This window comes from Martes martes (assembly GCF_963455335.1).
Source record: "Martes martes genome assembly, chromosome: 9".
Classification (NCBI taxonomy): domain Eukaryota; kingdom Metazoa; phylum Chordata; class Mammalia; order Carnivora; family Mustelidae; genus Martes; species Martes martes.
This window is the reverse complement of record NC_137896.1, coordinates 21,477,371-21,504,896: the sequence shown is the minus strand read 5'-3', so window position 1 is coordinate 21,504,896 and position 27,526 is coordinate 21,477,371. Positions and strand designations below refer to the sequence as shown.

The following is a 27,526-nucleotide window of genomic DNA, read 5'->3' as shown; positions in this document are numbered from 1 at the left end:
TTTCAAAAACTGATTCCAAAGATATGGGTCAGCCACCTGCATATCCTTAATTATAAAATAGTTCAGTTAATATAAATGATGAAACTTGCCTGGTATCGGCTACTTCATGATAAAGAAAAAGTAAGTTAAAAAGGAGCTGGCCTTTTATTTAATTTTTTCAACAGTGTGATAGAACAGTAAGAGCATTAAATTAGCAGCTAGAGGGACAACTGGGTGGCTCAGACAGTTAAGCGTCAGCCTTTGGGTCAGGTCATGATCTTGGGGTCCTGGGACTGAACCCCGAGTTTCCTGCTCAGCAGGGAGTCTGCTTCTCCCTGTCCCTCTGCACCTCCACCCCACTTGTGGTCTGTGTGTGTCTCTCTCATATAAATAAATAAAATCTTTTTTAAAAAATTAGCAGCTAGGGGCTCCTGGGTGGTTCAGTGGGTTGAGCCTCTGCTTTCAGCTCAGGTCATGATCTCAGGGTCCTGGGACCGAGCCCAGCATCAGGCTCGCTGCTCAGCAGGGAGCCTGCTTCCCACACTCTCTCTGCCTGCCTCTCTGCCTACTGGTGATCTCTCTCTCTCTGTCAAATAAATAAATAAAAATTTTTTTAAAATTAGCAACTAGAAAACCTGGTTTTCTAGTGCTGGCTCTACCATTTAAAAGCTTTGTGATTTTTTTTTAAAGATTTATTTATTTATTTGAGAGAGAGAGACAAAGAGAGAGAGCATGTGAGCCAGGGGAAGAGGCAGAAGGAGAGGAAATAGACTCCACACTCAGCAAAGTGGGGCAAAATCTCACCACCAAGAGATCATGATCTGAGCCGAAACCAAGAGTCATTCACTTAACTGAGTAGCACCCAGGTGCCCCAAGCTTTGTGATTGTTTTGTATATCAGTACACTTTTGTGAGCTTCAAGTTCCTTTATACTTATAAAATGTAGATAATGGGGGTGCCTGGGTGGCTCAGTGGGTTTAGCCTCTGACTTTGGCTTGGGTCATGATCTCAGGGTCCTGGAATCGAGCCCCACAACAGGCCCCACAACAGGCTCTCTGCTCAGCAGGGAGCCTACTTCCTCCTCTCTCTCTGCCTGCCTCTCTGCCTCCTTGTGATCTCTCTCTCTCTGTGTCAAATAAATAAATAAAATCTTTTAAAAAAATGTAGATAATGATTCTTTCCTTAAAGACTACTGGGAGATCAAATGAAATATATATATATATATATATATATATATGAGTATACTGTAATGGGGAAGTATACTATCACACAGCAGTGGTTGCTTGAATATAGGACTACGTACCGTCCATTTCACATCTGGGCGAGCAAGTGGAATAAATCTTCCATCAAACATATGTGAAAATGGCCCATGACCTTAAAAACAAAAGCAGCCTTAGAACAAGGAAACTGTTTTTAAGCTGGTAAATAGTGAATCTATTTTTTTAATCTTTGAAGCTTAACTTGAAAACCAACGGAAATTAATAATCTATAAGTACATCACAAAATATGACAAAAAAATCCTCCCTTCCTGTTTTCTAAAACAAGAGAACAGGAAATAAAACCACATAGGAGGGGTGCCTGGGTGGCTCAGTGGGTTAAAGCCTCTGCCTTCGGCTCAGGTCATGATCCCAGGGTCCTGGGCTCGAGCCCCGCATTGGGCTCTCTGCTCATGGGGGAGCCTGCTTCCTCCTCTCTCTCTCTCTGCCTGCTTCTCTGCCTACTTGTGATCTCTGTCTGTCGAATAAAAAAAAAACAAAAACAAAAAAACAACCATATAGGAAAGTAAGCTGTCCATGGAAGGGTCTCTGAGCCATCAGAGCTTACATAATTCTGAGGAAAGGAGAGTTTTTGTGTAACTTAAAGGAATGTTAAGGAAAAAACTGGCATCTTCAGATTGAATATATTAGAATAGCCATTTTAAGGGTGCCTGGGTGACTCAGTGGGTTAAAGCCTCTGCCTTCGGCTCAGGTCATGATCCCAGGGTCCTGGGATCAAGCCCCGCATTGGGCTCTCTGCTCAGCAGGGAGCCTGCTTCCCTCTCTCTCTCTGCCTGCCTCTCTGCCTACTTGTGATCTCTGTCAAATAAATAAATAAAATCTTTAAAAAAAAAAGCCATTTTAAGACAATCCACTGGGATGCAGGAAGAAAATAATATAACTTTATTTTTCTACTCTCATCCTTTTAAAAGGGATCTCTTTTCATGTAAATTTTATAATGTACTTAATATATTTTATAGAAATATACACACTCAGATTTTTACTGCTGATGTAGGCAACCAAAAGTAGAGCTCACTAGTTCACCTTATTTATAAGTGATTTTTAATATTCCACTCATTTAATAATATGAAACTCTGTTGACACACAACTCTGTAATTATCAGAATTTCTGAAATGGGTTACTTGGCTGAAGAGGGACTCTACCTGGACCAGGCCAGGGCCTTTCTGCAAATCATAGTCTACAAAAAGCCTCATGAAAGCAGTGCTCCGAATCCTAGGGACTGGCAGTTTTCCCAATGATATCATCTCAAAATACCTAGATCTGTTAATTTATCATCTAGGAGTGTTACTGGTCTACTGAAATCTCCAAGCTAAAGAGAGTGCCCTACCCCTTTAAGAATCCGGCTGTTTGAAAGACTGAGACCTCCTTTTCTCTGACCTGAGGGCACACAAAAACTCTTAGGCTCCTCCAATAGGGTAGGAATAAATTACAAAGATAAGGGGTAAAAACTCCTATAACAAAAGAGGACAATCTCTTTTCTCTTTCTTTGTCAAAGAAGGATGATATTCTTCTACTTGGATTTAAGTGGTCCAAGACCTCACCTGGGTCAGGGAAGAAAAGCAGTTCTCTAAATCTGTTGTTAATCCGCTAGCACAGGGGCGCCTGGGTGGCTCAGTGGGTTAAAGCCTCTGCCTTCAGCTCAGGTCATGATCCCAGGGACCGAGCCCCCCATTGGGTTCTCTGCTCAGCGGCGAGCCTTCTTCCCCCTCTCTCTCTGCCTGCCTCTCTGCCTACTTGTGATCTCTCCTGTCAAATAGATAAATAAAATCTTAAAAAAAAAAAAAAATCTGCTAGCGCAGATTATGTATTCTAGGTATGAGAAGAATGGATTTGATAAAGTTACTGAAAGATAATGGCAATTTTTTAACAAGGACAGTAAAACAAAGATAATACAGCCTCCTAAACACAGTAGTCAAAAAATCTCACTATCCGAAAGTCCTTTCATATAACTTGTAGCAAAGATGTGGAATGCAGGAAATACACTGAACAACAAAAAGTAGCAATGCTTTGGGGTTATGAATCATTCCAGGAAGAAGCAGTGGCACATTTAGATTAATGTTAACTGCAGAATTAAAACACAATTTTCATGTATCTTTTGGTTAATAGGGTTTTTAAATTTCAAATTACGTGAACAGCTTTCATTCTTTGTACAGCATACCGAGATCATGACAAAGGCCAGCAATCTGAACACAGAGCACATCCCGTTCACTTATCTGCAGCTCTGGTTGTTTCTCCCGCAGTGCACGAACCAGACATCCTGCTAGATACCCTACACTGCAAAGTAAGCAAAACAAAAAAGCAACATAAAGTCACTCTTCCGTTTGAAAGATGATACTATTAGACCTCAAGAAATTTAACATGTTTCTCAAATGTTCTAATGTATCTCTACAACAAGTTAACAGAGTAGTCAAATAGTCTGTTTCAGAACTAAGCAGAAACACACAAACAGAATCCCCAAAGCAGGACCTCTTGGCTTACAATCAATAAACACTAGGGAAATGCAACATCAAAGCCACAATGAGATACCACCCTTACATGCATTAGAAAGGCCATTATAAAACCAAACCAAACCAAACCCCCCAAAAACAAAATAACAAATGTTGGCTAGGACAAAGAGAAATTAGAACCCTTATACACTTGTTGGGAATGTATAATGGCGCAGCCACTATGAAAAATAATATGGTGGCTGCTCAAAAAATTAAAAATAGAATTATCATATGTTCTAGCAGTATGTAGCCAAAACACTGAAAGCAGGGTCTCAAAGAGATATATGCACACCCATGTTCTTAGCAACACTATTCACAATAACCAGAGGTGGAAGCAACCTGAGTGTCCACTCACAAATAAAGGGATAAACAAAATATGGTATAACCATATAACTGAGTATTATCGTCTTAAAAAGGAAAGAAATTCTCACACATGCTCCAGCATAGGTGAACTTTGAGAAAATTATGCTAAGTGAAAGGAGCCAGTCACAAAAAGACAAATACTGTAGGATATTACTTATATGAGGTATCTAAAGTAGTTAAATTCACAGAAACAGAATGTAGAATGGTGATGACTGGGGGCTAGAAGGAGAGGAGAATGGGGAATTGTCATTTAATGGATATATAGAGTTTCAGTTTTGCAAAATGAAAAGGTTCTGGAGTTTAGCTGAAGAATAATATAGATATATTTAACACTACTGAACTGTATACTTAAAAATGGTTTAGATGGTAAATTTTATATTCTGTGTATTTTATCACACACAAAAAAATTTTTTTCAAAGAAGCAGGACTTCTGGCTTTTTAATATTTACAGCATAGATTGAAGATAAAGGGCTGACAAATGCTAAATGCACTTTTAGCACTTTCCCCCTGAAAGTAATCCTGAGAATACAGTATCTTTCTTTTCCCCTTTAACTCTGAACTCCACGAAGTTAGAAACAATTGCTACTCGTTGGTTTGGTAGGGCCTAGTGAGTTTTCAATAAATATGTGTTGATAAATGAATGCACATTTGAGTAGACACTTGTGTTGTTGCTATTAAAAACACTTCAAAAAAAAAAAACCCACAAAAGACAAAAAACATTTTAAAACAAACAAAACGAAGTAAAACAGTGTGAATACTTCACGAAACTTAGAACCGTCCAGTTCTTCCCAGCAGAGCCCATGTTCTCCAGGCTCCAGATTTTACAATGGAAAAACAGACCAAATTCTCAACTTAGTTGTATGTAACAGAGGTGTCACCGTCTCTAAGCCTGTGAATATTTTTCTGATCTACAAATTTCCTGATAGGTGAAGAAAATAATCTGCTTTCATAGGCAATTCTATACAAGACTAAACAGGAAAGTTAAATAATCAAACTTACAAAGTTAGTCATATCAGTAACCGACCGTGTTGGGTTTTAAATATTTCAACACAAATACATCATCCAAATGACCTATTAATAGACAGTTTGATTATCTTTCCAGTAAATATCTGAATTGGCTTATAAGAATACATAAAATAAACAGAATATAGCAAGGTAAATCAAAGCTTCAATTTTCTTATCAACAAAATATGGGTGTTATTACTATTTTGTAAAACTATTTATTCTCTAAAAGATGAGATGAGACAGTCATTTCATGCGATAAGGAAGGTGCTTAATAACTGTAAATTCCCCATTTACTGCCTTCTTACCCTAGACTGTGCTCAAATCGATTGTGCGAAGCACCTGGAAAAATGTAGTAACTGCCTCCCAACTGTTTGATATATCGAAGCCGCTGAAATTGAGGTGTGTCAATGATTCGGATGAGGAGAGGGTGGAGTTCAATGTGGCCATGGATAGGATCATTAATTACCTAGAAAATTATGTTTAAATTAATATCAGTAACAACATGTAAGTCCAACTAAAATTTTTGTGCAACTATTCCTACCTACAGTGCACAAAGCTATTCAATTGTTCTCAAGTAAGAACATGACTACAGGCAAGAATAAAATATTAATATCATTACCTTACTACCAGACAGATCAAGTATATTAGATCAGGGTATATTTTACTTCTTCTTAATGGATTCTAGTAATAGGAAGATAAGGATTTCAATCTTGTCATTTTGATTTGATTAGCCTTTAATAAGTTAGTCTTGTATTCAAGTTCAACATACTTAAGACACTCATTCAGATCATAAAAGCCATATTGCCATAGGCAATGTGTATATTTTCTCCCCTAAATGTATCTATATACTACCTAATAGGGAGAGAGGGAGGAAGAGAGGAAGAAAGAAAGCTTCCTATCATATACATAAGAAATCTGAGGCAGGAAAATAAAATTCTATACACTTAATATTACTCAGAAATACTTATATTTAGTAAAAATAAATTTTACAATTATTTGTTACTCTAAGTTTAAACAAGGTTAAACATAGGTCAAGATTTAATGCCTCTCTATATTCTCTAAATAAAGATACTTCTTGGGGCACCTGGGTGGCTCCATTGGTTAAGCAACTGACTCTTGGTTTCGGCTCAGTCATGATCTCAGGGTAGTGAGATGGAGCTCTATGTCAGGCTGTGCTCAGCACAGAGTATGCTTAAGATTCTCTCTCTCGGGGGGCCTGGGTGGCTCAGTGGGTTAAAGCCTCTGCCTTCGGCTCAGGTCATGATCCCAGGGTCCTGGGATTGAGCCCCTGAATTGGGCTCTCTGCTCAGCAGGGAGCCTGCTTCCTCCTCTCTCTGCCTGCCTCTCTGCCTACTTGTGATCTCTGTCTGTCAAATAAATAAATAAAAATTATTAAAAAAAAAAAAAAAAAAGGTTCTCTCTCTCTCTGTGGGGCCTCTGGGTGGCTCAGTTGTTAAGCATCTGCCTTTGGCCCAGGTCATGATCCCAGCATCCTCGGATAGAGCCCTATATCGGGCTCCCCAGTCAGCAGGGAGCCTGCTTCTCCGTCTCCAGCTCCCCTGTGCTTGTGTTACCTCTCTTGCTATATCTGTCATAAATAAATAAAATCTTAGGGGCACCCGGGTGGCTCAGTGGGTTAAAGCCTCTGCCTTCGGCTCAGGTCATGATCCCAGGGTTCTGGGATCGAGCCCCACATCGGCCTCTCTGTTCAGCAGGGGAGCCTGCTTCTTCCACTCCCTCTCTCTGCCTGCCTCTCTGCTTCCTTGTGATCTCTGTCTGTCAAATAAATAAATAAACATTTAATAAATAAATAAATAAATAAATAAAATCTTAAAAAAAAAGATTCTGTACCATTAATAAAGTATACTGTACCCAGCCAAAAAAAAAAAAAAAAAAAAAAAAGATTCTCTCTCTCCAAACTAAATAAATAAGTAAATATAAAAGTTAAGAAAAATTTTAAGGGAGGGGTGCCTGGGTGGCTCAGTGGGTTAAGCCTCTGCCCTTGGCACAGGTCATAATCCCAGGGTTCTGGGATTGAGCCCCACATCGGGCTCTCTGCTCAGCATGGAGCCTGCTTCCTCCTTTCTCTCTCTCTGCCTCTCTGCCTACTTGTGATCTCTATCAAATAAATAAATAAAATCTTAAAAAAAAAAAAAAAGAAAAATTTTAAGGGGTGCCTGGGTGGCTCAGTCATTAAGTGTCTGCCTTCAGCTCAGGTCATGATTCCAGGGTCCTTGGACTGAGTCTTGTATGGGACTCCCTGCTCAGCGGCGAGCCTGCTTCTCCCTCTCCCTCTCGACCTGCTTGTGTTCCCTCTCTCACTGTCTCTCTCTGTCGAATAAACAAATAAAATCTTAAGGAAAAAAAAAAGAAAAATTAAAAAAAGATTCTCGCTATCCCTCTCCCTTTGCCCTTCCGCTCAGTGTATGTGTCCTCCCTCTCTTGCTATAAAATAAATAAATAAAATCTCAAATAATAAATAAAGATACTTCTTTTTTAACTATCCACAACTGCCTTTTAAAGAGAAAGATACAAAAAAAAAAACAAAAAGAAATTTAATGAATGATCTAATTCGTGATTTTTTTTTTAATTCATGATTTTCAAACTGCTTCAAAATTTTCCATGAAGTTTCTTAAAAATGTATGGAATTCTGTGAGGTGAAGGGCGTTATATGTGTCATTTACTGCCATAGTCTTAGAACTCATTACACGGCATAGTGCCTGACAAATAGTAGGAGCTCAAATATGTTATATTTTTGTTTTTTTAAAGATTTTATTGATTTGAGAGAGAGAGAGAACAAGTGGTCAGGAGGGCCAGAGGGAGAGAGAAAGAGAGAGAGAGAGAGAAGCAGGCTTCTCACTGAGCAGGGAGAGGGATGTGGGGCTTGATCCTAGGACCTGGAGATCATGACCTGAGCCGAAGGCAGGTGCTTAACCCAGTGACTCACCCAGGCACCAACTAAGTGTTTTAAATGACTACTGCTGGGCGCCTGGGTGGCTCAGTCATTAAGTGTCTGCCTTTGATTCAGGTCATGATTCCAGGGTCCTTGGACTGAGTCCCACATGGGGCTCTCTGCTCATCGGGGAGCCTGTTTTTCCCTCTCTCCCTACTTGTGTTCCCTCTCTCACTGTCTCTCTCTGTCAAATAAATAAAATCTTTAAAATAAATAAATAAGGGGCGCCTGGGTGGCTCAGTGGATTAAAGCCTCTGCCTTCGGCTCAGGTCATGATCCCGGGTACTGGGATTGAGCCCCGCATCAGGCTCTCTACTCAGTGGGGAGCCTGCTTCCCCCTTCCTCTCTCCCCTTCCCTCTCTCTGCCTACTTGTGATCTCTGTCTGTCAAATAAATAAATAAAATCTTCCTAAAAATAAATAAATAAATCTTTTAAAAAAAGAAATATCTTTAAAATAAAAAAATAAATAAATAAATGACTACTGTTGAGGCAGCTGGGTGGCTCAGTGGGTTGACTGTCTACCTTTGGCTCAGGTCATGATCCCAGAGTCCCAGGATCGAGCCCCACATATGGTTCCCTGCTTAGCACGGAGTCTGCTTCTCCCTCTCCTTCTGCTTCTCCTCCTGCTCATCCTCTTTCTCTATCACTTACACTCTCTCACACATAAATAAAATCATTAAAAATAAATAAATAAATACTGTTAAACTGTCATTGAAATATACATATGTTAAGATACTACTATAGTTAAAGTGTACCATGCCCATACACAGAAATATATAAAATATGAATTAGAGAAGCTCAATGATGTAAAGAAGCTTAAAGGGGTCATCTGGCCCAACATCTGAAGATGCTGGTGATAAAGAAGTCATTTCCTTTAAAAATAACTCAATTCAAGTTGCATACTGACAGTGTGAGTCAAGTAATGACTAGAATTTACAACTTTGTTAAACAATTTGTATTCATATTAACAAAGATGAGATTTATTTTATTTTTTTTAAGATGAGATTTATGGTTGATGACTGATATATTTTTTCACCCTTCTCTACAAAGCCACTTTATCACCATAATAAACTATACCAAGTTCAGTCACCTCTAATAATATACCAAGAATGATGTCGGTATCCCTGGAATAGAAGACACAGTCAATATTGTTAAATTCAAACTTTGGATGTCCTTATCAGACAAGAAAATGTTCCAAAATCTTTAAAGATTTATGTATGTATTTGAGGGGGGCAGGCAGAGGGAGAGGGAGAGAGAGTACTAAGCAGACTCCACGCTGAGCTTGGAGCCCAAATCTGGTCTTGATCTCACCACCCTGAGTCAAAACCAAGAGTCAGATACTCAACTCAGGTGTCAAATCCCAAAATCTTTAAATATATGACAAGCAGGGGGGCACCTGGGTAGCTCAGTGAGTTAAAGCCTCTGCCTTCGGCTCAGGTCATGATCCCAGGGTCCTGGGATCGAGTCCCGTGTCGGGCTCTCTGCTCAGCAGGGAGCCTCTTTCCTCCTCTCGCTCTCTGTCTGCCTCTCTGCCTGCTTGTGATCTCTGTCAAATAAATAAATAAAATCTTAAAAAAAAAAATCTGTAAAATGATTACATGCCTTTGATGCATTTTGACATGAAAAGTGTATATTATATGTTAAAAATATTTTTCAGTGAGTTTATTTTTTTTATTTTTATCTTTTTAATAGATTTTGTTTATCTGTTTGAGAGAGAGAATGCATGGGGGAAGGGATAGAAGGAAATGGAGAGAGTACTCTCCACACTCTCATGACCTCAGGACCCTGAGACCATGACCTGAGCCGAAGGCAGAGGCAGAGGCACCCCTAATTGTGCTTTTTTTTTTTTTAAAGATTCATTTATTTGAGAGAGAGAGAGAGAGAGAGCATGCAATCGTGCACACGAAAGTGGGTAGAGGAGCAGAGGGAAAGCAAGAATCTCAAGCAGCTCCACGCTGAGCATAAGCCCAATAGCAGGGCTTGATTTCATGACTGGAGACCATGACCCGAGCTGAAATCAAGAGCCAGAGACTCTGGGGCGCCTGGGTGGCTTCTGCCTTCTGCTCGGGTCATGATCTCAGGGTCCTGGGATCGAGCCCCACATTGGGCTCTCTCCTCAGCAGGGTGCCTGATTTCCCCTCTCTCTCTGCCTGCCTCTCTGCCTGCTTGTGATCTCTCTCTGTCAGATAAATAAATAAAAAAGATCTCTCTCTGTCAGATAAATTAAAAAAAAAAAAAAGAGCCAGAGACTCAATGACTGAGCCACTCAGGTGCCCCATCCTTTTTTTTTTTTTTTAAAGCAAGCTCTATGCCCAGTGTGGGGCCTGAACTCACGACCTGAGATCAAGAATTGCATGCTAAGACAAAAAGAATCGCATGCCCTACAGACTGATAGACTGACCCAGGCACCCCAATAATTCTCCTTAGAGTGGCTCCATTTCATTAATGAACTTTTAAATTTTTAAAAAAATTTTTTAAAGATTTTATTTATTTATTTGACAGATCACAAGCAGGTAGAGAGGCAGGCAGAGAGAGGAAGGGAAGCAGGCTCCCTGCTGAGCAGAGAGCCCAATGCGGGGCTTGATCCCAGGACTCTGGGATCATGACCTGAGCTGAAGGCAGAGGCTTTAACCCACTGAGCCACCCAGGCGCCCCCATTAATGAACTTTTTCTAAAAAGATTTTTAAATTTATGTTGAGAGAGTGTGCATGCTTGTGCGAGTGCATGAGCAAGTGGGGGAACGAAGGGGCAGTGGAACAGGGAGAATCTCAACCAGACTCCACACTGAGCACAGAGCCGGACAGGAGGCTTAATCTCACACACAGAGATAATGACCTGAGCCAAAATCGAGAGTCAGATGCTTAACTGACTGAGCCACCTAGGTGCCCCTGATGAACTAACATTTTTAAACCATTCCCTAGTGCTGGGTAACAAGTTGCTGGTAATTCAAGTTATATTATTTCCTATTCCCTTTCCAACTCTTGAATATGAATATATTAAAGTGTTTTGATCAGTGTTTATACTGTTATTTTTATTCTCCCAGTATTATTTAATATAAACTACTCCTTACCCTTACTTGTCACTTTTAAAGATTATATGATACGTTTCAAACAATCCTTTTGTCTATGCCAAACACTGAGGATGAGATGAGTAAGGCACCATTCCTGTCCTCTGGGGGAGATAATAGAACATACGTCCAGAGTAGTGGCAAGAGAGAATGGGAAAAAAGAAAAAAGAGGGAGGGGGAGCCATCAGAGAGATACAGAGCTGGTGATGTTATAATTTAACACATATTAAGAGAAAGTACATAAAGCAGGCATTTCACTCCCTTAAGATTCATTTGACAAATTAGCACCCCTTAGGTGCTACTTTAGCACCTATTAGGTCGAACACTATAATTCCTCTTTACTGTTACACAATTCCCAGTTTCAGAGGCCAACTAAATTTAGCATGAAGAAAATTGACCCAAGAATAAAAGTTTTGATCTTGGGTTAGGCAATGGTTCCTTGGATATGATAAGAGACATCTTGGATATGATTGAGAGACAAAAAGAGAAAAAAACTAGGGGCGCCTGGATGGCTCAGTTGGTTAAGCATCTGCCTTCAGTTCAGGTCATGATCCCAGGGTCCTGGGACCAAGCCCCGCATTGGGCTCCCTGTTCAGCAGGTAGCCTGCTTCTCCCTCTCTCTCTGCTTGCTGCTCCCTTTGCTTGTGCTCTGTCAAATGAATAAATAAAAACTTATAAAAAGGGGCACCTGGGTGGCTCAGTGGGTTAAGCCTCTGCCTTCGGCTCAGGTCATGATCCCAGCGTCCTGGGATCGAGCCCCATATCAGGCTCTCTGCTAGCTCGGCGGGAGGCCTGCTTCTCCTTCTCCCACTCCCCCTGCTTGTATTCCCTCTCTCGCTGTGTCTCTCTCTGCCAAATAAATAAAATCTTAAAAAAAAAAAAAAACTTATAAAAAAATAAACTGTACTGTATCAAAATGAAAAACTTTTGTGCTTTAAATAACAGCACCAAAAGGGTGCCTAGGTGGCTCAGTGGGTTAAGCCTCTGCTTCGGCTCAGGTCGTGATCCCAGGGTCCTGGGGTCGAGCCCCGCATTGGGCTCTCTGCTCAGCAGGGAGCCTGCTTCCCCCTCTCTCTCTGCCTGCCTCTCTGCCTACTTGTGATCTCTCTCTCTGTGTCAAATAAATAAATAAAATCTTTAAAAATAAATAAATAAAATAAAATATAAAGAACAGCACCAAGAAAGTAAAGATGATCCAGAGAAGGGGGAAAAATTTGCATATCATATATCTGATAAGGGGCTTGTATCCAGAATACATAAAGAAATTTTTTTTTTTTTTTTAAGTAATCTCTATCCCGATGTGGGACTTTAACTCATGACCCTGAGATTGAGACCTGCACACGTTACTGACTGAGCCAGTCAGGAGCTCCAACTTGTAGGCTTTAAGTGACTGAATCATGAGCTTTGTGAAATATATCTCACTAAATCTGTTCTTTAAAAAAAAAAAAGGAGAATAAAAAGTTGATACCAAATTAGAGTAGGAATCAATTATTTGTTCCACTGTGCTGCTGCTGGAAGTAAAATCATATAAGCTATCAATTTTATTACTATACAGTGACTTACTGACTAAAGTATTTAGTAACTTTAACCTATATTCTCAACAACTGTAATTTATAATTTATAAATGTGGTTAGACAGTTTCCCATTTCTGATGAAAAACAGAGTAAAAGTGAGCAAATGAAACTATTGACCATCTTGAATATTACTGCAAAAATATTTTGTTGTTGGGGCGCCTGGGTGGCTCAGTGGGTTAAAGTCTCTGCCTTCGACTTAGGTCATGATCCCAGGGTCCCGGGATTGAACCCCGCATCAGGCTCTCTGCTCAGTGGGGAGCCTGCTTCCCCCTCTCTCTCTCTGCCTGCCTCTCTGCCTACTTGTGATCTCTGTCTGTCAAATAAATAAACTCTTTAAAAAAAATACCTATAGTTAAAAAATATATATTTTGTTGTAAATTGTAACTGTGAAAATGAGGTCACATGATCTCATCTAATAAAACTTATCTATGTCTTTTCTGAAGAAGACACCCTATGCTGCCCTTCTCATGAAGGACAAAATAGATTACAGAAGAGCAACTTTCTTCCAACAAGACAAAATTGTTAAATATCATCTTTGAAAAGTGGTAACTCTATTTAATTCTTCATGAAAAGAATGAGGCATTTTAATATTAGGAAGATTTTTCAGAAAGGGCTAGGATTTGATTATTCTTCAAATAAAATACTTGCTATAAGAACCACCACTTGGGGGGCGCCTGGGTGGCTCAGTGGGTTGAAGCCTCTGCCTTCAGCTCGGGTTGTGATCCCAGGGTCCTGGGATGGAGCCCCACGGCGGGCTCTCTGCTCAGCGGGGGGCCTGCTTCCACCCCCTCCCCCGCCTGCCTCTCTGCCTGCCTGTGATCTCTGTCAAATAAATAAATAAAATCTTAAAAAAAAAAAAAAAAAAAGAACCACCACTTGGTCTATAAAATTATTGTAGGCCCAAACCAAATACATTCATTAAATATTTTCAAAAATGGGATGCCTTACTGGCTTAGTCCATGGACCATGTGACTCTTGATCTTGGGGTTGTGAGTTCAAGCCCCGCTTTGGGTGTAGAGATTACTTAAAAATAAAATCTTCTAGGGACGCCTGGGTGGCTCAGTTGGTTAAACAGCTGCCTTCGGCTCAGGTCATGATCCCAGCGTCCTGGGATTGAGTCCCACATCGGCCTCCTTGCTCAGCGGGGAGCCTGCTTCTCCCTCTGCCTCTGCTTACCACTCTGTCTGCCTGTGCTCGCTCGTTCTCTCTCTAACAAATAATTAAATTAAAAAAAAAATCTTCTAAAAAAAGGCGAGGGAGGAGTACCTCGGTGGCTCAGTGGGTTAAGCCTCTGCTTTCGGCTCAGGTCATGATCTCAGGTCCTTGGGTCGAGCCCCGCATCAGGCTCTCTACTCAACAGGGAGCATGCTTCCCCCTCTCTCTCTGCCTACCTCTCTACCTACTTGTGATCTCTCTCTCTCTCTGTCAAATAAATAAATAAGATCTTAAAAAAAAAAAAAGGCAAGGGGGCTCCTGGGTGGCTCAGTCAATTCATCAGCCAAGTCTTGGTTTCAGGATAGGTCATGATCTCATTGTCATGGGATGGAGCTCTTTGTCAGGCTCTGTGCTCAGTGCAGTCTGCTTCATATTCTCTTTCCCTCACCTTCTCCCTCTAGCTCACACGTACCCTCTCTCAAGTAAATAAATAAAATCTTTAAAAATAAATAAATAGGGGTGCCTGGATGTTTCAGTCGTTAAACGTCTGCCTTCAGCTCAGGTCATGATCCCAGAGTCCTGGGATTGAACCGTGCATCTGGCTCTGCCCTCAGTGGGGAGTCTGCTTGAGATTCTCTCTCTCTGTGTGTCCCTCCCCTCAGCTTGTATGTGTGTGCTTGCACACCCTCTCTAAAATAAATAAATAAAATCTTTTAAAAAACTAATAAAATGAATTCCACATGTGTTCATTCTAAGTTATATCACTTTATATTAAAAAGAAACATGACACGGGGCGCCTGGGTGGCTCAGTGGGTTAAAGCCTCTGCCTTCAGCTCAGGTCATGATCCCAGGGTCTTGGGTTCGAGCCCCGCATTGGGCTCCCTGCTCAGCCGGTAGCCTGCTTCTCCCTCTCTCTCCTTGCTGCTCCCTTTGCTTGTGCTTTGTCAAATGAATAAATAAAAACTTAAGAAAAAAATAAACTGGACTGTATCAAAATGAAAAGCTTTTGTGCTTTAAATAACAGCACCGAAGGGGTGCCTGGGTGGCTCAGTGGGTTAAGCCTCTGCCTTCGGCTCAGGTCGTGATCTCAGGGTCCTGGGGTCGAGCCCCACATCAGGCTCTCTGCTCAGCAGGGAGCCTGCTTCCTCCTCTCTCCCTGCCTGCCTCTCTGCCTCCTTGTGATCTCTATCTGTCAAATAAATAAATAAAATCTTTAAAAAAAAAAAAGAAAGAAACATGACTCTGATTTCTCTTACCTTCATTGAATCACCATAAATCCCACTCAATTGTTGGATATAATTGTGCAGCTTCTTTCTGTCCCCCAAGGCACTAAAATTATAACAGGATAAGCAAATCTATCATTATTTGCTTAATAATAATCCCTAGAGTATATAATAGTATATAATCAACTCTAAATTATCTACATTAATATAATGAGAGGTCAGATTAAAAGGAACAATTAATAATTCAGACATACATCCCCTCCTAGAAATTCTCTCTTAAGCTTCTGCCCTTGGTAACTCAGACTTCAACATCTCCTATGTCTCTACTAAGTGCTCAATTGATACTTCAAACTTATTTTAATCTAACTGAAGTTGACATCTTCCCTCACAACCCTGAATTGCATGGCTTAAGATAGCACTCTGAAGCAGAGCACAGGGAAAAGGACTCTGAAATCTGAAGTAGAACACATGAAAAAGGACTTTGAAATTAGAAGTGATTCATATCTGTACACAGACTCTGTGTGACCTTGGGCGGGGGGGGGAAATCACTCGGCCTTTTTTAGTACATAAATGTTCTTATCCATAGCACAGGAAAAATGTGAGTACTAGGTATGACTCATGCACAAACCAAATCTATATGAAGGTTATACCTTTACTTGCACCCATCTTCTTTTGTCAGTAATCCCTCATAATGCTCTAGTTTCAATAAATAAGTTTAATGGTATTTAACATAAACAGCTCAAAATCCTATAATTCATTGTCCTGCATCATTTACACTTAGTGATCCAAGCAAGTTAGCCTGACACCTGGCTAATTATTAACAGAAGCAGCAGGCAAAGGGGCAGAATTTACTAATCTACTAGCTAATTAGACTGAAAAATAAATCTTGCGCTCAAAGTCCTAGATAGAATCACTACAATTGGCCTCTATATTGTACTCTATGACTTATGATAACTATATAATCTATGAATGATATTCTTGGGATGTACAGAAGCATTATTACAGCTGATAAATCATAAAGCAGCATACCTTGTGTTTCCCTATTTCCCTATCATCTTCATCAGGTTGTTAAGGGAAAGGCCAAGCTTGGAGAAGTAGTTATAGGTGATCTAAAACTGAGTGAGGTTAAGTATCGTCGCACAGTTGAGTATAACCACGAGTCACAGCATAAGACAGCAAACTTAAACCAATCTCGCTGCCCAATATTTCCCTGAACTAATACTCAACATTCATCATTTAATAAAACCCAAAAAGAAACTATTCACAAAGAAATCACTGATTAAAGTACATAAAAAAAGCCAACCAGAATGCAAGCTGTGCAACCACTCTGGAAAACAGTGTGGAGGTTCCTCAAAAAACTGAAAATAGAGCTACCCTACGACCCAGCAATTGCACTACTGGGTATATATCCTAAAGATACAAACGTGGTGCTCTGAAGGGGCACGTGCACCCGAATGTTTATAGCAGCAATGTCCACAATAGCCAAACTGTGGAAAGAGCCTAGATGTCCATCAACAGATGAATGGATAAAGAAGATGTGGTATATATACACAATGGAATACTATGCAGCCATCAAAAGACATGAAATCTTGCCATTTGCGACGACGTGGATGGAACTAGAGGGTATCATGCTTAGTGAAATAAGTCAATCGGAGAAAGACAACTATCATATGATCTCTTTGATATGAGGAAGTGGAGATGCAAGGCGGGGGGGTTGGGGGGAGGTAAGAAAAGAAAAAATGAAAAGATGGGATTGGGAGGGAGACAAACCATAAAAGACTCAATCTCAAGAAACAGACTGGGGGCACCTGGGTGGCTCAGTGGTTTAAGCCTCTGCCTTCGGCTCAGGTCATGATCTCAGGGTTCTGGGATCGAGCCCCACATCGGGCTCTCTGCTCAGCAGGAGCCTGCTTCCCCCTCTCTCTGTCTGCCTCTCTGCCTAGCTCTGATTTCTCTCTGTCAAATAAATAAAATCTTAAAAAAAAAAAAAAAAAAAAAAGAAACAGACTGAGGGTTGCGGGGGGGAGGGGGGACGGGAGAGGGTGGTGGGGAAATGGACATTGGGGAGGGTATGGGCTATGATGAGTGCTGTGAAATGTGTAAACCTGACAATTCACAGACCTGTACCCCTGGGGATAAAAATACATTATATGTTTATTAAAATAAAAAAATTAAAAAAAAAAAAGCCAACCAAAACCTAGCAGTTTTATTTTAACAAAGGCTATAAAAAATACAGTAATATACATATACATTTTGAAGATTTATTTATTTATTCTAGAAAGAGGGAGAGAGAGCCCCTGTGTGTGAGTCGGGGGTGGGGCAGAGGGAGAGGAGAGAACCCTCAAGCAGACTCCCTGCTGAGCATGGAGCCCAACATGGACCAGATCCAAGATCCCAAGATCATGAACGAGCTGAAATCAAGAGCTGGGGGCCAAACTGACTGTGCCACCCAGGCACCCCTAAATAAACAGTACTTTAAACAAAAATTTAAAGTAGTCATGGGCGGGGGTGCCTCGGTGGCTTAGTCGGTTGAGCCTCCTCCAACTCTTGATTTCAGCTCAGGTCATGATCTCAGCTCGGGTCATAATCTCAGGTTGGTGAGATCCAGCCCTGTGTGGGGCTCCATGCTCAGTGGAGAGTCTATTTCTCTAACTCTCCTTCTGGTCTTTCCCCCGCAGGTCATGCACACGGGTGCATTCTCTCTCTCTAAAAAATAAAGAAATAAATCTTTTTTTTTTTTTTAAAGAAATAAATCTTTAAAGTAGTCACAGGCCATAGTTAGACTACAGTAAGATTTTATTTTGGTATTTTATAATTTTTGAAATCTAAAATTTCTTACAACTGATTTGAATATTTAATATACCAATGTTTTTTACTTATTAGCAAAATCTTTTAGTGTAAGCCTGATGATTCACAGACCTGTATCCCTGGGCAAATAATACATTATATTAATAAATACATATGTTAACACATATGTTAATAAAAAATTTTTAAATCAATGGTTGATCATAAACTTGAGAAAATTTAAGTACTTGTCTAAACTGGATCCCCCCTAGAAAGCAGAGTCTAGAACAAGAGCTTACAGATAGGTCATTTATTTTAGAATATGAATCCTAGAAAAGGTGAAAGAGGAAAGGAGGGGAGAAGAGTACAAGGCTATATTAATAAATTGGTTGAACTTGTACTACTGTTAACAACTTTGACTGGTCCTACTGGGATCACCAAAGGCAGCTCTATACAGCAGAATTTTGCCATAATGGAAATGTCCTATATCTGCCCTGTCCAACATGGTAGCCACTAGTCATAAGTGGCTACTGAGCACTTGAAATATGGCTAGGTGAGGAATTGAAACTTTAATTTAATTTTAATTAATTTAAACATGGAGCTAGTGGCTGCTGCATTGGAAAACACAGCCCTGAGGAATCCTGAAGAATCCACATCAGAGTTATAATAAGGTAGGTAACAAGCTGTGCTGGATAACGTTCTGCTGAAATTCTATTTTGTTCACTCATGTCTCCCAAGTTCCTAGAAAAATTCCTAACACTCAGTGGGCCCTCCATAATATTTGTGGAATAAATAGTAGTATCCAGGTCCACAAAGTAAATGGTTCTCTTTAAAAGCACGACTCTATTAGAGCAAATGCAATTCAATTAAAATAGTAAGCAATTATTATACCTTAGTGGGCGCCTGGGTGGCTCAATGGGTTATACTTCTGCCTTCAGCTCAGGTCATGATCTCAGGGTCCTGAGATCGGGCCCGCATTGGGCTCGCTGCTCAGCAGAAAGCCTGCTTCCCCCTCTCTCCCTCTGCCTGCCTCTCTGCCTACTTGTGATTTTTCTCTTTCTGTTAAATAAATAAATAAAATCTTTTTTAAAAATTAAAAAAAAAAAAAAGTAGTAAGGGGGACTTTGAGGGGACTGAGTGGGCTGAAATGTGATTATGAAAGAGGCAAGATGAGGCTCTTGAAGATTCTGATCCAAAGGACACATTTATTAAAATTCAAGTAAATGTCCTAAGGTTAAAAAAAAAAAAAAGTTCTAAGGTTATCTTTTCTCACAATTTGCTTCTATTATCAACTACTAAACAATAGTGCAGGAAGTAATTAAGTATAATCCTTTGTTTTGATTCTTTGGTTACTGTTACTACAAACATTTAGCTAAATGGAATTCCAGAAGGAAAAAACCTTATTTCACCACTGTTGCCAATTCTCTAAAAAAAACAAAAAACAAAAAAAATCCCAAAGTCTCCATTTTAAGGAATATTTAAATATTTGCTCCTCATCTGTGATCTTTAAAGTGGATCCACACTAATCTAGACCCTGAAACCTCCAGCCTTATACAGGGATCTCTATAATTTATTAAGGGCCAACATGCGAATCACTTTATGTACATTGTCTCATTATTTTCCATTTGACAGGTATAGAAACTGAAGAGTTGGGGCGCCTGGGTGGCTCAGTGGTTTAAAGTCTCTGCCTTCAGCTTAGGTCATATTCCCAGGGACCTGGGATCAAGACCTAAATCAGGCTCTCTGCTCAGCAGAAAGCCTGCTTCCTCCTCTCTCTCTGCCTGCCTCTCTGCCTACTTGTGATCTCTGTCTGCCAAATAAATAAATTAAAAATCTTTAAAAAAAAAGGAAAAAAAAAAAAAAGAAACTGAAGAGTTAAATCACTTGTCCCAAATCACACAACCAAAAAAGGATGAAACTACTTTCAATTGCATCTTTAAATCTAATACCAGGGATACATCTCAGTCTTAAGATAGCTTTAGGAAGACCTAGAAACATGTTCAAGATAGGATACAGCCTTGATTTTTCTTGCCAACGTTTCCCCCATCAGTTCTTATATATTTTATGGTGTGTATAATCCAATTATTCTGAACTTGAGAATAAAAAGTTGATCACTGAAACTTCATGAAGGCTTGTCAGCAAAATTTTTTAAAATAGGAATCATTAGCAATAGTAACACAGGAATTGCACAACAAAAACAAAAACAACTGTGTTAACCAGAAGGCAAGGTATTCTGTTTTAAAACACTCTCTAGATTTAAAATGAGGACAGTTAATATTAGTGATTATGGGCTTTGTCCCTTAGAGGTGAATAAAAAGGTCATAAGTATGCTTGGCTACAAGGTGAATTTTATCATTCTTACCTTATCCCAAGACTTTCAAGATCTGACTCATTAAGATGGAGCAGTGTCAAACCTGTGATTTTATTTTCTTTGGAAGAAAGAGAGAAAAAAAAAAAAGAAAAAATGGTATCAATATTTACAGCATATGCTTTTTTATTTCTTTTAATTTAGATTTGCCAGAATTTAGTCCGATTGACATTTACTAACCACCCACTCCAGGCAATGAACTGTGTTAAGTACCATTTTCTTTTTTTTAAGATTTTATTTATTTATGAGGGGCGCCTGGTGGCTCAGTGGGTTAAGCCTCTGCTTTTGGCTCAGGTCATGTCAGCAGGGAGCCTGCTTCCCCCTCTCCCTCTGTCTGCCTCTCTGCCTACTTGTGATCTCTCTCCCTATGTCATATAAATAAATAAATAAATAAAATCTAAAAAAAAAAAAAGATTTTTTTTATTTATGGGAGAGAGAGAGAGAGCATGAGCAGGTGGCAGAGGGCAGAGGCAGAGGCAGAGGGAGAAACAGACTCCCAACTGAGCAGGAAGCCCCATGTGGGGCTCGATTCCAGGACCCTGGGATCATGGCCTGAGCTGAAGGCAGACGCTTAACCAACTGAGCCACCCAGGTGCCCCTAAGTACCACATTTTCATTTGTCACTTGGAAAGGTTTTTTTCTCAACATGGGGCTCAAACTCATATCCCCAGGTTCAAGAGCCACATGCTCTACTGACTGAGCAGCCAGGAGCCCCTGCCACTTGGAAGGTCTTCATTTTAATTAGATAACTATATCAACAGGCTTTTTTTGATAAATCAAGTAAAAAAAATTTTTTTTAAAGATTTTATTTATTTATTTGACAGACAGAGATCACAAGTAGGCAGAGAGGCAGGCAGAGAGGAGGAAGCAGGCTCCCTGTTGAGCAGAGAGCCCGACGTGGGGCTCAATCCCAGGGCTCTGGGATCGTGACCTGAGCTGAAGACAGAGGCTTTAACCCACTGAGCCACCCAGGCACCCCAAATCAAGTAAAATTTTTTAAAGATTGATTGATTTGTGAGAAAGCGTGTGCGTTTGAGCGAGTGCACAGGGAGGAGGGACAGAGGGAGAGGGACAGAGAGCCTCAAGTAGACTCCACAGATCCTGATGCAGGCTGGGCTCGATGTCATGACCTTGAGAGCAAGACTTGAGCTGAAGCCAAGAGTTGAGCGCTTAAAGGACTGCGCTACCCAGGCAACCCTCAAGTGAAATTTTTAAAATTATTTGAAAAATTATTTGCAGGGAATTCCACGTTGCAAAATTGGCAGCTTCCTTCTAAAACAGGTGAGTTTAAGGTGGGGAGAGGGGTGGGAAAGAAATGTAAATCTATTGTTCATAGAATAGTCAAGCCAAAACCATAGCCTGGGAACACTTAGGTGGTTCAGTAGGTTGAGTGGCAGACTCTTGATCTTGGCTTAGTTCTTGATCTCATGGTCGTGAGTTCAAATCCTGTGATAGGCTATGTCCAGGGCATGTAGCCTACTTAAAACACACAAAAACGGAAAAAAAGAATAATTTCAAGTTCAGTAAAATTTCATTTTGTATTTTTACTCTAGTGCTATCCTGGTTTTCTAAAAATACTCTCAATAAACTTTAAGACATATTTGAGATGCCTGGCTGGCTCAGTCAGTAAAGTATGCAACTCTTGATCTTGAGGTTGTTGAGTTTGAGCCCCACTTTGGATGTAGAGATTACTTAAATAAAAATTCTAAAAACTTCAGGAGCCTGGGTGGCTTAGTTGGTTAAGCATCCAACTCTTAATCTCAGCTCAGGTCTTGATCTCAGGGTTCTGAGTTCAAGCTCTGCATTGGGCTCCATGCAGGACATGGAGCCTACTAAAAAAAAAAAAAAAAAAAAAAATTTTTAATTTTTAAACTTAAAATTAAAAAATACTAATAAATTTGAAGACTTTTTTTTTCGAGTCATCCTTGCACAGGGGCCATGCTAATTTTCTCTATATCATCCCAATTTTAGTATATGTGCTGCTGAAGTGAGCACTTGAAGACATATTTTTCTAAAAAGATCCTGAGCTATGCAATTATGTAGTTTTCCACAAATGGAATTATGCTGTTTATAATTTATTTTTTCACACCTAAGATGTCACAGAAATCTTTTCTGTCAATTTTATTAAACCACATCATTTTTTTTTTTTAAAGATTTTATTTATTTATTTGACAGAGAGAGATCACAAGTAGGCAGAGAGGCAGGCAGAGAGAGTGAGAGTGAAGCAGGCTCCCTGCTGAGCAGAGAGCCCGACGCGGGGCTCGATCCCAGGACCCTGAGATCATGACCTGAGCCGAAGGCAGCGGCCCAAACCACTGAGCCACCCAGGTGCCCCAAACCACATCATTTTTAATGGCTACCTTATATTCTACAATTAGATGCCCCATAGTATATTTAACCAATTTTTTTCTGAGCCTTATGCTCAGAAATGAGGATACCTAAATGAGTATGTCTTAAAATGAGGATACCTAAACCGATATGATAGTTGTTGTAAAGATTTTACAAGATAAAATATGTACACAGAACAGTACTTCATACAAAGTAAATGCTGAGGAAATGTTAGCTATCACTATTATATATAACTATTATCAATGGATAGATTATTTCTACTTTCTTGCTATTTATAACCAATGGTTAAAAGAATGATCTTGAATATATTTCTTTGGACACCTGTACAATTCTATCTGTAAATTCCTCCAAGTGAAATTTCCTAAGTAAAAAAGTATTACGAAGCCACCCATGGTTTGACCCAATAGACACTTCCATCAACTTCACTGGATTACCCATTTCTCTTATTATCAATCTTTAAATATTTTTCTATTTAGGGTTGCCAGGGTGGCTCAGTTGGTTAAGAGTCTGCCTTGGGCTCAGCGGGAAGCCTGCTTCTCCCTCTCCCTCAGCGGCTCCCCCTGCTTGTGTTCCTTCTCTCACTGTGTCTCTCTCTGTCAAATAAATAAATAAAATCTTAAAAAAAAAAAAGGAAAGGGACCAACACTTTGTATGTAGTTTTGCCAAATAAAAATAAATCCAGGGACACCCGGGTGGCTCAGCTGGTTAAGCGGCTGCCTTCAGCTCAGGTCGTGATCCCAGCATCCTGGGATCGAGTCCCACATCCAGCCCCTTGCTCTGCAGGGAGCCTGCTTCTCCCTTTGCCTCTGCCTACCACTCTGTCTGCCTGTGCTCACTTCCTCTCTCTCTCTCTGACAAATAAATAAAATCTTTAAAAATAAATAAATAAATAAATAAATCCAGACTAAGATAGGGATTAGAAAAAAAGACTATTGCAATAGGGAGAATGTTGAGATTTCAGAAATCTCCAAAGTCAAACAGAAGATGGTGCTGCTGTTTTTTTATCAGGTAAAGGAGGGGCAAGCAGAATCTTTAGGAAGGAAGTGACCCCACTGGGGTCTGACATGACAATATCCTGCTATGCTCAGCCGGTTCCAAGAGAAGCTGATCATGGAGCATTCCGCTTTCTTAGTGCTTGCTCCAGTTTAGCGGCAAGCAAGAGTTCAGGGCCCTCTAAGAGAGAGAGAAGCCTGACTAATCTTTGGTCAAGACAAAACAAACAGTTAAGAAATGAGCAGTTGAGGGGGTGCCTGGCTGGCTCAGTCAGTGGAACCTATGACTCTTGATCTTGAGGTTTTAAGTTTGAGCCCCTGATAGGTATACAGATTACTTAAAAAAAAAAAAAAAAAAATCTTGGAGGCCCTGGATGGCACCTTAGTTGAGGGTCCAACTCTTGATTTCTGCTTTGGTCGAGATCTCAGGGTCATGGGATTGAGATCTCACGGCTGTGGGATGGAGCCCGGAATTGAGCTTTGGGCTCAGTAGGGAGTCTGCTTGGGATTCTCTCTCTCCTTCTCCCTGCCTCTCCCCGCCCTGCACTCTTTCTCTGAGAATAAATAAATATGTCTTCAAAAAAAATTTGTTTAAAAAATAAAAATAAAGAACTTTAAAAGAAAAAAAGAAATGAACAATTAATTTTACCATGTGGTCAGTTTGTTTGTTTTTTGTTTTGTGGGTTTTTTTGGTACCAATTAAAAGCATGTAGTGAGGGGTGCCTGGGTGGCTCAGTTGGCTAAGAGCCTGCCTTCAGGGACGCCTGGGTGGCTCAGTTGGTTAAGCAGCTGCCTTTGGCTCAGGTCATGGTCCCAGCGTCCTGGGATGGTGTCCCACATCAGGCTCCTTGCTCAGGAGGGGCCTACTTCTCCCTCTGCCTCTGCCTCTGCCTGCCTCTCTGTCTGCCTGTGCTCACTCTCTCTGACAAATAAATAAATAAAATCTTGGGGAAAAAAAAGAGTCTGCCTTCAGCTCAGGTCATGATCCCAGGGTGCTGGGATCCAGCCAGGCTGGACTCCCTGCTCAGCAGAGGAGTCTGCTTCTACCTCTCCCTCTAACCCTCCCCCCTGCTCATGCACTCGCACTTTCTCTCTCTCAAATAAATAAAATCTTTAAAAAAAAAAGAGGGGCACCTGGGTGGTTCAGTGGGTTAAAGCCTCTGCCTTCAGCTTAGGTCATGATCCCAGGGTCCTGGGATCGAGTCCTGCATCGGGCTTCTCTGCTCAGCAGGAAGCCTCCTTCCTCCTCTCTGCCTGCCTCTCTGCCTACTTGTGATCTCTGTCAAATAAATGAATAAAATCTTTAAGGAAAAAAAAAGCATGTAGTGAATTCGAATTCTGCTAGTATTAGACTAGTATTAGACTGTGCATTCAAGAGAAAAGATGATTCTGAAGGTTGATGAATTATTCTTCAGAACATCACTGATGGGCACCTGGGTGGCTCAGTTGGTTAAGCGTTGGCCTTCGGTTCATGTCATGGTCCCAGGGTGCTGGGATGGAGCCCTAGGGAGCCTGCTTCCTCCTCTCCTCCCCACTCATGATCTCTGACACTATTTCTGTCTGTCTCTCTTTCAAATAAATAAATAAGATCTTTAAAAAAAGAAAAACAGGGGAGCCTGGGTGGCTCAGTGGGTTAAAGCCTCTGTCTTTGGCTCAGGTCATGATCTTGGGGTCCTGGGATCGAGCCCCGCATCAGGCTCTCTGTTCAGTGGGGAGCCTGCTTCCTCCTCTCTCTCTCTCTGCGTGCCTCGCTGCCTACTTGTGATCTCTGTCAAATAAACAAATAAAATCTTTTTTTTTTTTTAATTATTTTTTTTTTTTTAAAGATTTTATTTATTTATTTGACAGACAGATCACAAGTAGGCAGAGAGGCAGGCAGAGAGAGAAGGGAGGAAGCAGGCTCCCTGCTGAGCAGAGAGCCCGATGCGGGGCTCGATCCCAGGACGCTGGGATCATGACCTGAGCCGAAGGCAGCGGCTTTAACCACTGAGCCACCCAGGCGCCCAACAAATAAAATCTTAAAAAAAAAAAAATTAAAAAAGAAGAAGTACAACACCACCATGGAAACAGAGCCAACAACATAGTCAATCATATTTTGGAGACATAAAATATAAAACTACTTCATTCCCACCTATTGCTATTCAGAGAAAGATTCCATCCAGAGTGGAGGAAAACCAAAGGGTAGAGGAGAAAAGAGAATTACGATTCCCAGCACCATTAATCTATATTTTTTGTCTTTGAACAGTTAAAGTTCCTCCTACCCTAGATAAATGGGACTCTACCCCATAATTGCAGAAGTTTACTAAATTTGTAAATGATACCACCTTCCTATAGAACACTTCAGAGGATAAGACAGAGAGAGGTTAAGCTTCATATCCATCAGGGGAAGTTGAGTAGATTTCAAGTGGATAGATACTTGAACTTGAGCCAGTTGCTTAAAATTCACAACCCACACATCTCCCGAAGAGATGTGGCCAAGTTGTGGACTGCTGGAAGTTCAGTGCTCAGATTTAACTAGGGAAATAGATTGTGGAGAGCAAAACATAAACATTACCAAGCTCTACAAGTACAGTCAACAAATATATTGAGCCCTACTGGGACGCTACGGTAAGGCAATGGGGATTCAGGGATTAACAAAGCATGTTTCCTCTCCCTTAGGAAAACGGCACCTAGCCTTGAGAGATGATGGGAGGAAACAGAAACTTAAAAGCAGCAGCACATACTCTAAGGTGGCAAGTGTTCAAGGAGCTGCAGTAGTAACACGGAGGGGTCTCCTGAGCCCAGGGTGCCTGAATGACAGGTCTGGGGAAAAAGTTCTAAGAAAAGGAACTGAGTCCGCCTATCCCGCGCTGAGGTGGCAAGTTTCCAAAGAAACCCACCAGCATCAGACCAGGCGCCCCGCACAAGTTCACAGTCCCCAAAGCTGTTTTTCTTCCAGCGGGTCCCCAACCCCAAAAGCCCCATTTCTCCTTACTCCTTCTCAGGGTGCACTCCGGGCGCCTTCTGTACCTCCAGCGCCTGCTCTCTCCTCGCCGCCTCAGGTTTCCGTTCTCAGACGCAGGTCATTCCTCCCGTAGGGGCCCCACCCCGACCCCCTCCCACCCCCACCCCCCGCCTCAGGTCCACCCCTGCGAGTGCCTCCCCGCGCACTCTTCCTTCCCTGCTTCAGGGCCCCTGCTCAGGAGGGCTCTTCGCCTCAGGTTTCCGTTCTCCGCCGCAGGTCAACCCTGGCTCGGCGCCTCAGGTCCACCCCTTTGGTACCTCCCCGAGCAGGTCTCCCTTCCCCGCTTCGGGACCTCTTTGAGGCCCCCAGCTCACTGTCCCAGGGCGCCCTCTCCTCAGGCCCTCCGCCTCCGCCTCGGGTCGCCGTCCCCCGGCCCCTCAGCCCTCTAGCCCTGCTACCTCGGAAGCGGTCCAGTAGTCGGGGATCACTGAAGCCACTGCGCTCTAGGAAGCGGCACACCTGCTCCGGGCCCCAGGTCTGGGGATCTGGGAGGAGCTCGGGGCCCGGGGACTTCGCCGCCGCCGCGGAACGGTTGTTTGGAGGGGTTCTTGGGCTGCCATCGCATCGGGGCCGCTTGAAGGGCTGTTCCGAGTTGGCTCCCTGCATGGCTACCACCAGCGCCCGGCACAGTACAGTCAAGAACCGCGGCGCTTAGACCGCGCGCAAGCGCACTGACTGCCGGTCGCTGAGGACGAGACCGCACAGCACTGCCAGCCAACTGGCCTCCCGCGCAGGCGTACTGACAGCTCAGACCTTGGGGCTGGGCAGCCCAGCCACTTCAGCCACCGGGCCCCCGTGCGCAGGCGCAATGACAGCCCAATGGTCCTCTACAGGTCCGGGAATTTACAGAAAGGGAGAGAGACTAGAAGTAGAGCCAAGGCCGTGCTAGTAAGGACGAGGTAAGGAAAGACTGTACCTAAGACCCGTGGAAATCCTCTCACAGTCCG

At 41.6% G+C, this 27,526-nt stretch overlaps 1 protein-coding gene across 1 annotated transcript in view; it reads right to left on the bottom strand.

Moving 5' to 3' along the window:
* Positions 1 to 27,288, bottom strand: part of SAMHD1 (SAM and HD domain containing deoxynucleoside triphosphate triphosphohydrolase 1) — a 59,707-nt gene extending 32,419 nt beyond the window's left edge. The window contains exons 1-6 of the mRNA XM_080814522.1: positions 26,978 to 27,288; positions 20,229 to 20,295; positions 15,116 to 15,188; positions 5,415 to 5,575; positions 3,414 to 3,529; positions 1,282 to 1,352 (exon numbers count right to left, since the gene is read on the bottom strand). Coding sequence (XP_080670648.1) covers positions 1,282 to 1,352; positions 3,414 to 3,529; positions 5,415 to 5,575; positions 15,116 to 15,188; positions 20,229 to 20,295; positions 26,978 to 27,185 — 696 coding nt within the window. The 5' untranslated portion in view covers positions 27,186 to 27,288. The remainder of the gene's footprint in view (positions 1 to 1,281; positions 1,353 to 3,413; positions 3,530 to 5,414; positions 5,576 to 15,115; positions 15,189 to 20,228; positions 20,296 to 26,977) is intronic.
* Between the last annotated feature and the right edge of the window lie 238 nt (positions 27,289 to 27,526).